General features: G+C 39.5%; 1 protein-coding gene across 2 annotated transcripts in view; it reads right to left on the minus strand.

Moving 5' to 3' along the window:
- Positions 1–17,265, minus strand: part of KCNB2 (potassium voltage-gated channel subfamily B member 2) — a 396,405-nt gene that overhangs the window by 364,194 nt on the left and 14,946 nt on the right. The window contains exons 2-3 of one of the 2 annotated variants that reach the window (XM_077876575.1): positions 12,360–12,448; positions 4,468–5,150 (exon numbers count right to left, since the gene is read on the minus strand). In XM_077876575.1, the coding sequence (XP_077732701.1) occupies positions 4,468–5,046 (579 nt within the window). In that variant the 5' untranslated portion in view covers positions 5,047–5,150; positions 12,360–12,448. The remainder of the gene's footprint in view (positions 1–4,467; positions 5,151–12,359; positions 12,449–17,265) is intronic. The other variant, XM_077876577.1, reaches the window with a different exon arrangement.

The raw sequence follows: 17,265 nt of genomic DNA on the forward strand, positions 1-17,265 counted from the left end.
CCTTTTTCAGATATCTAAAGTGAAGGCACTGTACAGTACTGAATCTCTTTCTTTTCAGCTCTCAGGTGGGCCATGCTCCTTGTGGGTTGTTGTTTCATCCTAAAGGCAGACAATATCACATGCCATAGGATCCACTTCACTTAAATGCTTTCAAATACCTCTTAGAGAGAAGTTCCTGTAATGCAAAATTTAAAGGGGAACAGCTACTGCAGTCCCTTTGGGAAAAGGCCAAAGAAAAGGGAGATAGGTATTTCCAAGCCAGAGGCTGACTAAATGGCCCAAGGCTGGAAGAGGTACAGGATCAAGTCTAATTCCAATTCACTGCCCAGGAAACTGGCAGCCAGTTAAGCCCATCTTCTCCCCTTGCACATTCCTATGAAAGGCACGCCAGAACCAGCAATTCCATGTCACAGTAACCCAGAGATTTGGACCAGCCATCCTCCAGGCCCATTTGGTGGGCCCCACATTCACAAATAGCCTCAAATTTAAACTTTGTACATTATCTCTGCATGAGGGTATACAGAATGTCACCAAGATAAACTAACAAGACTGAAAAAACAGAAAGTCCATCATGCACATATAAACTCATGTCATAGTACCAGATTATAGAAAAAACTATGAAAGAACAATTTCTGTAAGCCCTGTTATTATTTTGTGAAAAGTACAATTATATTTCATATTATCCTGTGTGTGTGTAAAAATGTTAACTTGTTAAATGAAGACATTTAAGACATACCACTTATTTAAACCCCGTTTGGCATTTTTTCCAGTTATTTATATACTTCAAAGTTCAATTAATAGAAGTAATACCAAGAAGCATGTTCTGTAAAAGCCAAATTGTTATTTTTAGGGTCATACTCAAGGACAAAATACAATAGGTCAATGGGCCTTGCAATAATTTTGTGTGACATACTGGATGGACATACTATAGGCTGGACAATTATTATTGAATTGATTACTGAGAATTTATTCCATGTCATCAATATAGCCTATTGTGGAATATTTGATAGAAAGGGTCAAATTTTTCCTCCTGTGCTAGGGATCTGGCAAGTGAATTCATAACTTTAACTTTCTTTATTGTAGAAATACTCAATAGATTATAAAAGACAGGAAAACCCAAAGAGAAAAAGACAAATACTTTGAAGGATATGAAATTCCTGCTTAAGCCAAGAGAATATATTTTAAATTCTGGAGAGAAAAGAGTGTCTTTCTACATGTCCAGTTAGATGTGTTAGCCCACACAGAACATGCTATATATGTTCAACTGAACTACCAAACTGAATAAGCAATCACCGTAGAGGCAAGGTAAACAGATATTCTCCAACAAAGATATCTCACCTCCTAAGCAAGTTAGGAAAAACACATAGATTCCAAGTATTCCAACACAAGAGCTTCATGGCATAGGCAGGATCCTGCTGTACCCATAACACAAATAGTGAGGGCTAGAGTATCATCCTACTGCAGTTTTAACAAAGCAAATTGTTCCTAAGTTGTAAAAATACTATTCACACACAGGACTCACCTCACCAAGAATTATTCCAGAGAAATAACAAGTTATACGATTTGAGAAGAGTACAGGAAAAAGTAGTGATTTACATAAGACACCATACAGAGCTGTTTTTAAAAGGTTCCAAACCTCACACAAATGAACAATACTTTCACTAAAGTACCATATAATCAAATGTAAATGATTTCCATAATATTTCACCATTCAAACAGAGAGGAAAATGTAGATATTTAAATAAACAAATACAATTCCTTATGAAAATTTAGTAAAAAAAATCTACTTAGGTTAGCAAAGATTTGCCTTACTTGATTAATAATTTGGAAACAAATTTATTATTTACAACTACATTAAAATTTCCAAAACCAATGTCCTTAACTGCTTAGTTTGTAGGTAGATATCTTGTCTGTGCATACAAAATTTGAAGCAAGTTTCAATAATCTATCTGATGTGCAGGTATATATAATAACATACTGTAATAGGCCATGATCAATGTTACCTTCTTAGAGATAAAGAGATGGCTGCTGCTTCTAAAATTTAGAGATTAAATGAACTCCCTCATCTGGGAAATCAAGTTATTGATCATATTCTGTCCTCAGTGGAAATGCTTCAGAAAAACAAATGTATATACCTTACACGTTTTTTTTTTCTATAACAGTACTGAATTTTAGATATGTGTTAATAATGCTGTTATAAGCAAATAAGCCATATTAAACTTCAAATTTTCTTTGATATAGCTGCTGATTTTTGCATACATGTCGAACACCCTCTGGAGCATTCGATGGAACAATGACTTAGACCCCAACCGCCTAAGGGCTTGAAAGAGTTCATTTAACATCCAAAATACTCCTTTAAATCCAGAGTTTATCTCATTCATCTTTAAAATTTACTCCATATTTTTACCAGTGACTCACATATGTAACTTAACACTTGACACTACAAAGAGCAGTAACCTTCTCAACCAAAACCCACAAGTATAGCATATCTATTTCTTTCTTATGGATAAAAGAAAAGTAAATTACTCATAACTACAAAAAAGACCTAGTTGAAATCTTTCCGTTTGCTACAAGGTGTGCATTTCCTCATTGTGTACAACAGAAACATATTTTGTTTCACTGACTTCCATGCTCTGGCCAGAAAGTAAAATGCCTTTAGAAGTCACCATGATGCAAAACTAGGCATATCAAACAGGGCAGAAGCAATTTTACAACCATCTGCATTCAGTTGATTGTTTACATAATTTACATGTTGTAGATTATAAGATCTTACTTTCCACTTAATAATGGCCTATTATATTTCCATAATCTTTACTGATTTTTAAGAAAGAACCATCGAAAAATTCTGAAGCAACTTAAGAATTTATGTGATGACACGTTTTTCTGCTATTTTCCTTTTCTCTCTTCCATATTCCATTTTCATCTAACATGCATGAAATACTAATACTACGCCTCTGCAGCTAAAGATGACTCTTGATATCGTATTCATATCTCCTATTGCAATATAGAACTAAATATATGGGATGAAAAGCAGTTTGTGCTAACCTTCAAAGCTCTAAATAAAATTAGATAAACAGAATCATGCAGTTGAATTAAATGCTGCAATTCGTGGCAAAACAAACTTACTCTGAGACAGAGATGTATGCAGCACAATGGAAATGTGAGTTTACCTTCATTATAAGCAAACACGATAAACTCTGAGGTAGGGTAATACCTCAATTGTGGGAAAAAAAACGATCATCATTGTCAGAGTAGGCCTCATAATAAGGGAGGTAAGGGAGGCACCATGGACACTGACTCACTCTTTACACAGTTTAACCAGAAGGCCCTTTTTCAAGCAAGGAGCCCCACAGTCCTCTGAGTTACATGGGGCCACACTCCCTCTTTCCATGCTCCTCCAGAGAACCAGGCCAGGAGGTACTCCCTCCACGCTCAATGACAGCACCACACTCCAAAGTGCTGAACCCAGCTAGCCCTCGAGGACAGCACCACTCTCCAGGTGTTCTGGACACCAGCTAGCCCTCGAGCACAGCACCACTTTCCACGTGTGCTGGACCCCAGCTAGCCCTGGAGGACAGCATGACACTCCCTGTGTGCTGGACCCCAGCTAGCCCTCAATGACAGCAACACTCTCCACGTGTGCTGGACCCCAGCTAGCCCTCAATGACAGCAACACTCTCCACGTGTGCTGGACCCCAGCTAACCCTCAATGACAGCACCACTCTCCACATATGCTGGACCCCAGCTAGCCGTTGAGGACAGCACCACGCTTCACGTGTGCTGCACTCCAGCCAGTCCTTGAGGACAGCACCTCACTCCCTGTGTGCTGAACCCCAGCTAGCCCTCAAGGACAGCCCCATCCTCCACGTGTGCTGGACTCCAGCTAGCCCTCGAGGACATCCCCACTCTCCATGTGTCCTGGACCCCAGCTAGCCCTCGAGGACATCCCCACTCTCCACGTGTGCTCTACCCCGCTAACCCTCAAGGACTGCCCCCACTGTCCACGTGTGCTCTACCCCAGCTAGCCCTCGAGGACTGCACCACTGTCCACGTGTCCTGGACCCCAGCTAGCCCTCAAGGACAGCCCCTCTCTCCACGTGTCCTGGACCCCAGCTAACCCTCAAGGACTGCACCACCGTCCACGTGTGCCGGACCCCAGCTAGCGCTCTCCCCTCAAACTCCAGCCACCGCCACCGCGCAGCGACACGGCCACCCAAACCCTTGCAGCCTCTGCCGCCCAGCCCTGTTCCGACCCAGCAGCGCTGCTTAAGAACGAGCCCCGCCACCGCGCGCCACTACGCGGAGCTCCGTGCGCCTCTGCAAAGCGCTCCTCGCCGCGCGGCCCTACCTGGTCCTGCCTCTCCAAAGCCTCAGAAACGCGGCCGCTTACGCTGCCTGGAGGGGAGGCCGCCAGCCCTCCTGCCCGCGCACGGGGGGGGGGGGGGAGCAGCGCCCCGCTTTTCCTACCTTTGCAGCCACCGACGAGTTAGGTTTCTCCAGCAAGTCCCAGAGCTTCTTCCTTTTCTCGGGGCAGCAGGTGTTATCGAACTCTTCCCCCTCCCGCTCTCGCATGGTCTCGGCCTCCCGCCTCAGCTCCTCGTTCATCTGCTCCTTCTTTTGATGGTACCTGGCTTGGCAGCACGACTCCAGGTAGATCTCGTCGATGCCCCAGTAGTCGAGCTCCTGGCCGAACGAGAGCGCGCACATCTCTTCCATCATGTGCAGCTTCCCGGTCCGGTAGAAATTTAAAATGGACGTGAAGGCCCCCGGGTGCCGGTCAAAGAAGTACTCGTTGTCGCCCAGGTTGTAGTCGTCGCACACCTCGAGCAGGCTCTCGTGCGTGTTGCAGTCCCGCAGCTTCCCCAGGCGCGTGCGCGGCAGGCGGTCCAGCGTGCGCCACAGGACCTCGTGGTTGAGGCCGCCCACGTTAATCTTAACCCGCCGCGAGCACGTCTTGCTCCTAATGATGTCCACGGGCTCGGGTGGAAGGGAGAGGGTCGACCTGGAGGTCTTCCTGTTCAGGCCAGGGGGCACCTTCTCTGCCATCGTGATCCGGACAGCGGCGCGGAGCCACGATCCTCCGAAGGATGAGCTGCGGGAGGGTCAGCCGCGGCGGTGGCCCTCCGAGGCAGGCATGTCCACCGGCGCGACTGGAAAGAAAGCAACAAGGGTCACTGGGGGGCAGGCTGCCACCCGCCCAAAGCCTTGCCTGCTCCTCGGGAGGGCTTTGCTGTTCCCGCACAACAGGGAGGTGTCATGTTAATTACTGTGCATTGCTTGAGACAGGAAGCTCGGCCTTCAGAGATGAGAAAAGAGGAAAAGACTACGGTGTATCACACGCACGCACACACACACACACGCACACACAAGAGGCTGTGCATTCGGTTGCATGCACCTAGAGGTTGGGAACTCCCAAACTGATCACCAGGGACCGCTTTCTCAAGCTCCAGATTGAAATATCTCAGCCTGGCTGAGCCAGAGACACCTGAAACTAAACTGACCATATCGCCAACCTGTGCAACCAGTTCCTGCTCCTTCTCCATTGTCAGAGGTTTGGCCTTCTGCATCCCCACATCCAGTTTTTTTTTTTTTTTTTTTTTTTTTTTTGGCGGGGGGAAGATGTATTTTATTATCGAAACTTCTTTGTTTCCCCTTTATGCAAAAGTAGCACAGTTAGGACTCTGTACCTTCATCACATTGTTTTGAGCATTAAATGAGTTCATGAGTGTAAAGTTCAGCACCGTGTCTGGCCCCCGAGACTATGCAGTAAATTTCAGTTCGATACTAAATGGAGCCCGTGACAAACATGCGGGTTTTTGGAGCATGGGTGGGGGCTGGGAAAAACACAACCTCCCCCCCCCCCCCCCAAGCTAAAACTGAGAAATCCTGATCCATCTGTCTACATCCAGTTAAGAACCAGGTCTTAACCAACTTCATCTACTAAACATGGCATAAGTGCTCCACCGCAGGACCCTGTCCCTGTCATCCTTGAACCTCAGCATCTCTTGCCTACATTTCTACAGCAGCCTCTTAAACCAGATCCCAAACTCTGGTGTTGTCAACCTAAAAACCATTCTCAACATGGCTACTAGAATGATCTGCTAAGATGCAAAATTGATATTAAGACTTTTACACTGAAAGCTTAGAACACAGCTGAGAGAAACTAAAGATCTAAATACATGAGAGATACTCAATATTCATGGATTAGAAGACCCATTATTGTTAAGTTAGATCCTGAACTCTGGTGTTCTCGGCCTAAAAACCATTCTCCACAGAGCTACTAGAATGATCTGCTAAGATACAAAATTGGCCCTTTCTGTGCTTTAAATTCTACAAAGACTCATCATTACTGGCAGTAGAAAGTCCAATTAGCCTTATTAGGTCTGGCCTAAGGTGAGGTCCATCCTCACCTCTCATCTCTCCATCATCACTATTTTCCAGCAACCCCAGAAGACACACATCCTCCTGTCTCAAGCTCCTAGAGCTTTTTTCATGCTGCGGAAGGGCATCCACCTTTCCCATTTCCTTTTGACTAACTGCTGCTTGCTGTTCAAGACTTCTCTAAGACATCAATCTCCAGAAAGCCCTCCATGATATTCCTCTTCTAGGATCATGAAACTCTGTGAATGTCACTTCTGTTTCATTATACCACTGCAATAACACCTGCACAGGACGTTGGGAGCTCTTAAAGACAAAGAATATCTTGTCTGTCATATCCTTATCACTGAGCACGGTGCTTATAGATTGTAAAGGTTTAATAAATGTTAAATAATGAATCAACAGTTTTCCACAAAACAGCTGACAAAAGAGCCAATAGGACCAATGCATAAATGGAGTTGAGTGACTTACCTAAAATGCATTTATGTTTACATGTTATATGTATATATGTTTGTGTATACATTGTATATGTCAGAACATGTGTGTGTTTGTGTGTGTGTGTGTGTGTGTGTGTTCGTATTTGTATTCTTTTCCTCCACAGCTCTTTTCTCCTGGGTATTAATTCTTTAAGACATTACTGCTCTAGTATTCCCTTTTGTTGATCTATTATTTTGATCTGCAGCAGCATCTTCTTATTTGATCTTCTCCTGTAATGTTTTTGCAGAAAATCATGGAGCATCAAGCAATACATCCAAAACACCACTTTTAATGTAAAACGTCATGTTTATAGTCAATGCCCTTACACCAAAGGGAAAAACTCTTATATTTAAGAGGTCCTCATAATTAGAACTCTTTTTTAAGATACACACCAATGTCTGTATGTCTCTGATTTCTCCATTTTTATAAGTTATAATTATTTCTCCATCAGAAGTCAAGTATCTTCTCAAATTAAAATAAGTCATATTTATGAAAAATGTAGATGGACGATATATAAGTATTTCATACAATAAATAGATACACTTGAATAGAAAGGTTTTTTCAAGCACTGACAGAAATATGGTAAGTAAATACATACATACTTTCACCACAGATGACATAAACACCTATTTTTACAAAAATAAAGAGGAGGCACAATGATTTGGGTAAACAACTTAAATTCTCTGAGCCTCAATTTCTTACTCTACAAAATGGGGATAACAGTATCTACAGTATCACAGGCAGTATTATGATGATTCAATGAGGTAGTTTATGTGAAGTGCTCACTACAGGGAGGTATATCTGAACAGAATAAGAAAATTTGTATTTCTCATCTTAAGTTTGGTTTCGACCAACTGAAAGAAAACTGAGATTAGAAGCTGCACTAATGTCTACTAAGTAAATGCTGGCGTTCACATATTTTCCTTATCCATATGTACTGTCTTCTCTAGTAAATTATAAGTCTATAAGGCCAAAACCATTAGTCTCACCTTTTCTGTGCCTGCATTGTACCTACACAGAACAGGCACCTCACAGTGCGTATCTTGGATGCCATCAATGCCCATGGCCAAATTTTGTATTCAGGTGACAAGGGAGTATGAATACATACACAAAATTGAGCAACAATATTAGAATCAGGGAATACAACTAAAAATATTAGAGATGGGGAAGCTCTGGTCACAAATATGAATGTCTGTTCTCCATCACATAACTTGGTTGTAGATACAATGACATCTCAGCAATCCATAGATTATGTGAACAGTCCACATGAATAAATAAACAAGGGCTAATCCATTTTTAATTTGGCTACAAATAGACATAAAATGAATTTACTCTTTTTGGAATATCACATCTTATACTCATGTGAAAAAGATAAACAGTTTTTGAACTGACTAGAGTATCAGATCAGAGGTTTTCCAGAAAGAGTGAGAACAAACTCCAACGTCAACACAAAGATCTCATGTTGGAGGGCAGGGGCTTAATACGACTTGCTTTCTTGGAAATGTCAGTATTAAAAGCGTAAATGCTATGTCATAGTCACCATTTGTCTCAGACAATCTCACACATGACTTATAGTGAATTTTCCTTTTCATAGGTTGTGTGTCTCAGGTGAAGAGAGGTCATAAGACTTAAATTTCACAATATCTTTCTTACTGATCAAAAACTTTCTATTATAGGAAATCCAGTGTTGACTGCAAATTCCAGAATAAAAGACAGCTGAAATTCAATGCCCCGTCTTCAAAGCAGGGGTAGAGAAACTTAGGATGAGAAAATGTGACCCACTGATTTGATTTTCTTAAGACTTAAAGATGGTCTGCTCTGATTACTGTTACTGTGGTTAAAAGCTTTTATTTTTCCTTGGCAAAATGTTCTGCTTATTATCTGATAAGGAGTGCAGGCTCAAAGGCCCAAGTTCTCAAGCAGTTGCAGAGCTGTGAATAGTGTTGAGAGAGTTCATCAGGCATTCAGAATAATCATGGAAAACAAATGGTCGTCGCCTTTGGAGGCCGTATGTAGTTCAAGTGCAGAGTACACTACCTCTGAAACCGTGCTGAGCCTTTCTGTCTGCCCCCCTATCATTCTCCCTTCTCTTTCTTCCTCTGTGGATTTTCTCTCCCACTTTCCTGTCTCTGTTTCTCCACTCATTGCCTTAACTTTCTCCCATTCCTCCCCTTCTATTCCAATCTTGTTCCCTAGATTTTTCAATCCTCGGAGCCTCTGACCAACAACAAAACCAAACTATATAATTTCAAACCTGTACGTACTTCATAAAGTTTTCTATAGCTGGGCAGCCCGGGTGGCTCAGTGGTTTAGCGCCACCTTGGGCCCAGGGCGTGATCCTGGAGACCCAGGATCGAGTCCCACTTCAGGCTCCCTGCATGGAGCCTGCTTCTCCCTCTGCCTGTGTCTCTGCCTCTCTCTCTCTCTCTCTCTCTCTGTTTCTCATGAATAAATAAATTAAAATCTTAAAAAAAAAGTTTTCTATAGCCTCACTATGAAAACCTCTTGAGTTGAAAATGCCACATCTCTATCCAGAAGATGAGAAAAACATCCAAAATGAGCTGCTTTGTATGGGAAGTTGTATGAGCTTGCACAAGGGGCTCTGCTCAGAGTCTCAGGACCCCTGGCTCCAGTTTGGGCTGAGCTCCTACCTCCCCATCTTTCTGGTTGGACTGGTTTCCTCACCTATTAAAGAGTGGCATTTTATGCCTACAGATCATTAATATCCTATGATGCTTGGCTAATCTTTACTCCCACTATGATTCTGTGATCTTTACCACCCTCCATTCCAATCACTACCTTCACTTAAGATAAAAGTAAGTAAAAAAAAAAAAAAAAGATAAAAGTGAGTATATCATACTACCTCGGAGTCACTAAAGACATTGTTCCTGTCTAGCTTCTTAAAAAAAAAAGGTGGTTTCCATGTTTCCTTTTAAGAATTCTTTCATATTTACCAGAGCTTGAAACTACCTTCAGAACATCATAAAAGTTTCACTTCTTTTACTTAGTGTTTAATTTTCTACCTTTTGACTTTTCATTTTGCACTCACGTTCTTTTCTGCTATATTAATTTTACTTCTAACAATGAACCTGTCGGTTTCCTCTGGGGTAGGTACTATGTCTTGACACTCTTAAGAGCTCGCAAAATTTATGTTTTTAATTTTAGTAATTAAAATGGATATGATGCGACATTTTCTCACATTTAGTTTTACAAGTGAAATTATGTCGATCACAATAATTTTACTCCATAAAAATTTATCATCTAATTCAATTTAGTATACAATATAAGCTGTAATAATTCAATGTTTAAACGATAAAGATGTTATGCAACTGTGTAGAATTCATATGCATAAATAGTTATAAACTGACGATATTTTTATTCCGAGGGCAAAATCTCAGTGAATCTTTTCTGATGGCAGTTTGTTGACTTATTTCACTCATTTGATCAATTGAAAGTCAAGCTTAAGGCAATCAGTAGACCAGTGCAAATGTACTAAAATTCCCTTCATTAGTCTGTTAGAGAAAAAAGTGACTCTTTAAGCAATAAACAACAACAAACATTCTCGTTTTGCACAGCTGCACTGTGTTCCTACCAGCAGTGTGAAATTATGCTGCCACCCATTCAGGACCAAACCTGACAAAACACAACTTTCTGATCATGGCATCATAATTACAGCTTGAGACTCCAGGTTGTGGCGGCCGGCGGGGGGGGGGGGGGGGGGGGGGCGCAGGGTGGTGAGGGGTGGAGGGGGTTTACTGTAGTCTCAAAAATACTACCATTATGTCATATACTTGACACTTCCTTAAGGTAGCAGGGCAGGATAAGTCCCATGTGTGATCCTGTGAAGATGAAAAGCAAATCTTTCTGAAGATCTAAGTGATGTTTAACATTTCATTTCTGTATTGCTAATATACACTGAGCCGGCATTTACATGCTCTGAGACCTCACAGTCTAAATCACTCTATGTATAGCTAACGCATTTTCTTAAATTTTCATGTATAGTATTAAGTAGTAAATGAATCTTTTTTATTTTTTTTTTTTTTTTTTTTTTTTTTTTTTTTTTTTTTTTTTTTTTTTTTAAAGATTTTATTTATTTATTCATGATAGTCACAGAGAGAGAGAGAGAGAGAGAGAGGCAGAGCGAGAAGCAGGCTCCATGCACTGGGAGCCCGACGTGGGATTCGATCCCGGGTCTCCAGGATCACGCCCTGGGCCAAAGGCAGGCGCCAAACCGCTGCGCCACCCAGGGATCCCATGAATCTTTTTTAATAACAGCTTTTTCTGTATCAGAGAGCCACAACGTTTATTTGTAGTAGATATCAGGAGAGAAAAGCACCATAACTATTAGTTGAAACTGTAATCAATGCTTTAAAAAAAATTTTAGTACTTACTGAAATTTTTGAAAGTACTTTCAGAATTCACTAATGAAAAAATATTATAACAAGTTAAAAATGAATCAAATTCATTGGAGAAAGATCGAACTTTAAAGTCCTGGAAACTCAGGTAATCCTGAGAAATTCAACAAACCTGCTAAATACATTAGAACCTGGCTGGAAATATTAATGAATTTCATAGTGTTTATTGTTTTTTAATATATCAAACTCTAGTAATAACTGATACATTGTCCTTGCCATCAGAAAGGTGAAAGGTGGCATTTCCTTTCTGCAATCAAAAGTTGTGAATATCAATATGTTCCTCGATTTTAGCACAACTATTTAGTCCTTAGTTTGAAAAAAAAATCCAGGACTTTTATCCTTGATATAACCGATGCTTTTTTTAGATACACTCAAACAAAATCCTAAAAGCTTTGCTTTCAGTGGTCAGAGGAAGCATTGTGTTGCAGTAAGAAGGGAAAAGACAAGTAATAAGAAGAATATGTAATATGAGCATCTTTCAATATCACAGATGTCTCTGAATAAATTTATAAACAAACTATTTTATGTAGACACATAATATGATTTTTCTTCATCAGAATAGAGAACTAAATAATTAGATCTCAAATATATGTTTGCTATAATTAGTAAAACACTAGGTTTGCCTTTAAAAACATGGCTTTTTATAAGATGTAGGTGATAAAAAAAATCCTTCTCTACTTTGAAAAATATAATACTGATATTATAATGCATACTATAATGCATCTTGAGCCTTTTTATAAACTATAAGGTATAGTCATGGCTTGAAATTTTCAGTCTGTTTCCTAGCACACAAAAAGGCTAAAACTTTTATATGAACGTTTAGCCATTCACCTGGTGGAAGATTTTTCTATTATGGAGGCAAAAGTGCCCTTTACTTTGGGCCCCAAGATGCGTTCTTTTAAATGCTTCTTTTTGCAAACATCTTCCCAGAGTCACAATGCCGTGAAGGGGATAAATAAAGATGAAAGAGGATGAGAAAAATAAAAAAGACAACCAATTAGAGAAAATACTGGTGCCACTAAACGAAATGAAAACAAGGCTGGGCCACCCTGTAATATCCTGATAAAAATCACAAACTTCAGTTACTACCTGGTATTCTATGTGGATGATACAATCTTCAATTTGAGTGATGGACTTCATACACTGTCTGGGTGTTCGGCCTAAGTTCGATTTAGCCTCTGTAAAACCAAGTAAAAAAATGTTCATTAAATTTGGATAGAATTTGAATATCTTCTTAGGTTTCTTCCAATAAAATTAGCTTTTAGATTATGTAATGATTGTCTGGAATGTTCAGTAGTAACATTCTTGACAAAGGATGTTTCTCTCAGTTGGGCTCGTTTAATAGCAAAAATATGCTTTCTAACTACAGTCTGGTCTCTTACTTCTCCATGATTAAACATATTACAGACAATGTGGTTTTTACTAAAAGCTTGAATACGGAGTCAGATTTGAGATTGTTTCTATGACCTAAACATTATATCATACTTTATGTCCCCTCATGTTTGGAGACTAGAATCACAAAATGTGGCAGAAGGGAGCTTGCACATGATCTAGTCCAATTCCTTATTTCTATGTTTCAAAACTGAGATTCAATGAGGTCATGTGACTTGGCTGATCTCTCTCTGATAGTTGCTAAACTTGGACTAGAACCCAGATCTATAAATGCCTACAAAAGTCTCTTTCCATTACATCCCACCTCATTATTCTTTGCTTTTCACCTTCTAGTCAGTTTCTAAAAGCTTTTATCCTTTTGTCTACCCCCATGTCAAAATATTGATTCAAACTACACTAAGTTGAGATGTGTTATTTCCTATATATTGCTCATTTCTTTAAAGGTTAATGGCTGTAGTCAGGCAACTTGATCGTGTTCTTTTTTTTTTTTTTCCTTAAAGATTTTATTTATTTATTCATGAGAGACATAGAGAGAGGCAGAGACTCAAGGAGAGAGAGAAGCAGGCTCCATGCAGGAAGCCTGATATGGGACTTGATCCCAGGACTCCAGAATCATCCCCTGGGCCGAAAGCAGGCACTAAACTGCTGAGCCATCCAGGGATCCCAATCATGTTCTTATTAAGAAAAGTGAACTTCACAGAATCGTTCTTTCATTACCTCTCCTTTCCTAGGACCAGTTCTTATAACTACCTCCTTCTACCCTGGACCCCTTCAGGTGGTTCTGCACACGGCAGCCCCAACACCAACAGATAGGAGTCATCTCTTATAGAAGACGCTCCCATGCTTTCCACTCTCTGGATAAAGACACACTACATACAAAGACTGCAAGGTCTGTCCTCTGCTTCTCTGGGCAGTTCTATCATCTACCTTGCTCCCTCTCACTCTCTCTGTGGTCTAGCTTTTTCTTTCATTTCTTTTCATGTGCTGTTCTCCTTCCACCACAGGGAATTTGCACATTTTTTTTCTCCCCTCTTCACCTTCAGATATCAACTCAAGAATCACATCTTAGATAGCATCCCCTGATTACCTTGACTATACAATTTATTTTAAAAACTTACATAGAATTAGGTGCCTTTTACCTGTAGCACTGGTCACAACAGTAGTCTTATACTTTATTGGAATGAGTATTTTAATTATTTGATTAATATCCATTTATTATACTCTAAATTCCTCGAAGGCAGGGGTCATGTCTCATCTTATTCGCCACTGTATCCCAAATGCCTGGCATGAAGTAGAACCACAATGATATTTTTGAATGAAAATGTAAATGATCAGATTTATATTTTACTTAACATTTATTTAAAAATCATATTCTTATTCCAGTTTTCTCATATTACCTGCCGCTCCCTAAGTCTGACATGACCTTCATATACGACATGCTCTTTTCCACATTCTCCATCTGATAAACTCTTATTCATTATTTAAGGTCAACACAAATATCTTGCTCTATAGTGAACTAATCTCTTCAGCCATAATGGATTAGAAGTTTGTTTTATGTGTAATAATGGTTTTATCTTATAACTATTCATTTTTTTCATTTTTTTATTCATTCATTCAGCAAATACTTATGAGCCCTACTCTGCTTGAGGTGCAATCTCTGACATCATGGAGCTTACATTCTAGTGGAGGTAGATACGCATTCTATAAACAAACATACAAGCGACTGACTACAACTGTGATAACAAACTACTCCAAAGTGCTTCTATAACTTAAAATTTATGGTTCTACGAGATTTAAGTGAACACTACTCATCTACATAGGCCACTGGACAGATGAACGATAGGAAAAAGTTCACCCTTTCAATTGCCTTTAAAAAAAAAAAAAGATTCATTTATTTATTTGAGAGAGAGAAAGTGAGCCCACGAGAGTCGGGGGAGGGGCAGAGGGAGAGAATCTTCCGTTGAGCATGGAGCCTGATTCAGGGCTCAATCTCATGACCCTGTGATTGTGACTTAAGCCAAAACCAAAAGTTGGACGCTCAACTGACTGAGCCACCTAGGCGCCCCCATCCTTTCAATTTCTTAAGCTTAAAATTTTGCAGAAGTGAATTTTCTATTTCTCAGCTTACACTACTCACTCCAAAGACAAATATGCAAGCCAAAAGAGCCAATGTGACTGAATTTCCACTAATCAAAAATAAAGAAAAGTAAAAGAAAGGAAAGTACCAGAGTTAGTGAGTCCATTCCCCACCACCCACCCCCAGAAAAGATGAGCTTACATCCTTTAACAATGATCTTTTCTCTTTCTAAGGAATATAAAGTATTGTCATGGAAAAACTATATGAGGAGGGCAAAGTCTAATCAAAGGAATGACCTCCCCCCCCCCCCCAAAAAAAGGAATGACTCATCAGTAATAGAAATTCAAGAAGATAAGTATTTGGGTTGGGAAAATAGCTTAGGTTGAAAAGCAGAAATCTTTCCCAAGATACTCAAGTCACAATATATAGGTGACCACGTCTTCAAACTTAAAGGAGACTATGGCCAAAATTCACCTTAGGATACTCAGTGTAGCCACAGCCATAGGTACCTTTCCTGACTGTTCATATTCAAAATACTGTCATGTGTTCTAGCTTCTAGCATGAAAAACCCGTTTTTTAACAAATCAATGGTATCCTTCATTAATGAAACTAATTTAAAAAATCAGAATGTGTCACAAGTAATTGTATGCTTGATTTTTATTCTGGGCATTAAGTAGAAAAGGAAAGAAGCTCACTGAACTACAGAAATCCATCTCCACGTCCCTTATAATTAATGTTTTTCATCCACCCTTGTCATCAGTGAGGATCATTAAACAGCATTTATGAAGCATCCATCTGTGTATGGCACTTTATAAATATTCCTCCCCTTGCCCCTGCCCCCTTTCCCAATCTACCATGTGTCTCTGTTTTATAAAATGCTAGGGAGCTCCAATGATCATAAATAATTAATGGTAAGAATGTAAAGCAGATGGATGAGATAACCTACTAGCATCTAAGAATCATAGGATGTTAAATTTACTGCTAATAATATAATTTAGCACAATTTGATAAGAAAATATCAAAGCATTTGATGAGGAAAATGATCTAATCATATTCCATCAACATTTTCTAAAATAAAAATGTGAAAATTGGGGACCACAGATGGACTGACTAAAAGCCTTTGAGTTCATGTGACTTGTACCAGATGATACAGTCTTGAAATAAATAATTTGGAAAGCAGTGTGGAAAAACCAACAAAAATTATAGTTATGATAGTAAAATAGGGAATTTCATTTTGGAGCCAAGGTGAAAATATTCATAAATAAAGGACACCTGTTGTTTTCACTGGAAGAACTAGTAGGTTTAAGAATAATGAAATTATGGGTTTTTCCCCCTTTTTTCAGTTCTTTTTTAATGTTGTTATATTATTTTCCCAATGTTCTTTCTTCAAGGGAAGAATCAATAATATTGGGTTTACATATGGTGATATATAAAGTATTCTTTTTCACTTTTACAAGGCTCACGTAGTCAGGATTATAGTCAAAGAGCATGTCAATGTAAAATAAGCTATTGCTATAAGATTCAGATTTGCAGTTTGGATTTTATTTCAGCTTAAGATCAAAATGTCCATAAGTAGAAACTATTTCCTAGAAGGTAGGAATATTCTTGGAGATGTATCTGAAGGAAAGCCAAAGTTATGATCTCATCTGCTTTGTGAATTTTGTTAATAATTACCATTTTTATCACCTACCACATGTTGGGTGATTATTTTTTTAAGATTTTATTTATTTATTCATGTGAGACACAGAGAGAGAGGCAGAGACATAGGTGGAGGGAGAAGCAGGCTCCCTGCAGGGAGCCCTAGGTGGGACTCAATCCAGGAACCCGGGATCAAGACCTGAGCCGAAGGCAGATGGTCAACCACTGAGCCACCCAGGTGCCCCGTGTTGGGTGATTATTATATGCAGCCACTGTGCTTATCTCTTAAATTTAATCTCAGAATGAAAATTTTCATTAATTCTCAACCCACCTAGGGATGAGTATATTGTCTTCGATTTATAAATAAACTGAGGCTTAGAAAGCTAAGTTCCTTGCTCAAGATGACATAACTAGTAAGTGCTGGTGCCAGGACTCCAATCCAGCATTATCTTAATGCAAAGCCCATGTCTTTAACCTCATAATAAGATGCTGGAGATTTTCCTTGAATGGCAGGATTTTGGATATCTCAGAATATTTAAGAAATAGAAAAATGGAACCAATATTGAGGAATATGTTTAACATGATATAGAAAAATAAAACTCAAATAATTCTTACACCATTATATCTATCCTTTCGCCTAAGTGGCATGTATATAATATATTAATTGTTATAATTTTCTTATGTATAGAGATGGTAGGGGTGGCAATTACTTTTGCAGTTCTAAATTTTAAAACTAAACATATTTTATTTTATTTACTTAAAAATATTTTATTTATTTTTAAAGATTTTATTTATTTATTCATGAGAGACACACACAGAGCGAGAGAGAGAGAGAGAGAGAGAGAGAGAGAGAGGCAGAGACACAGGCAGAGGGAGAAGCAGGCTCCA

This window comes from Canis aureus, chromosome 28 (assembly GCF_053574225.1).
Source record: "Canis aureus isolate CA01 chromosome 28, VMU_Caureus_v.1.0, whole genome shotgun sequence".
In the NCBI taxonomy this organism is placed as follows: Eukaryota; Metazoa; Chordata; class Mammalia; order Carnivora; family Canidae; genus Canis; species Canis aureus.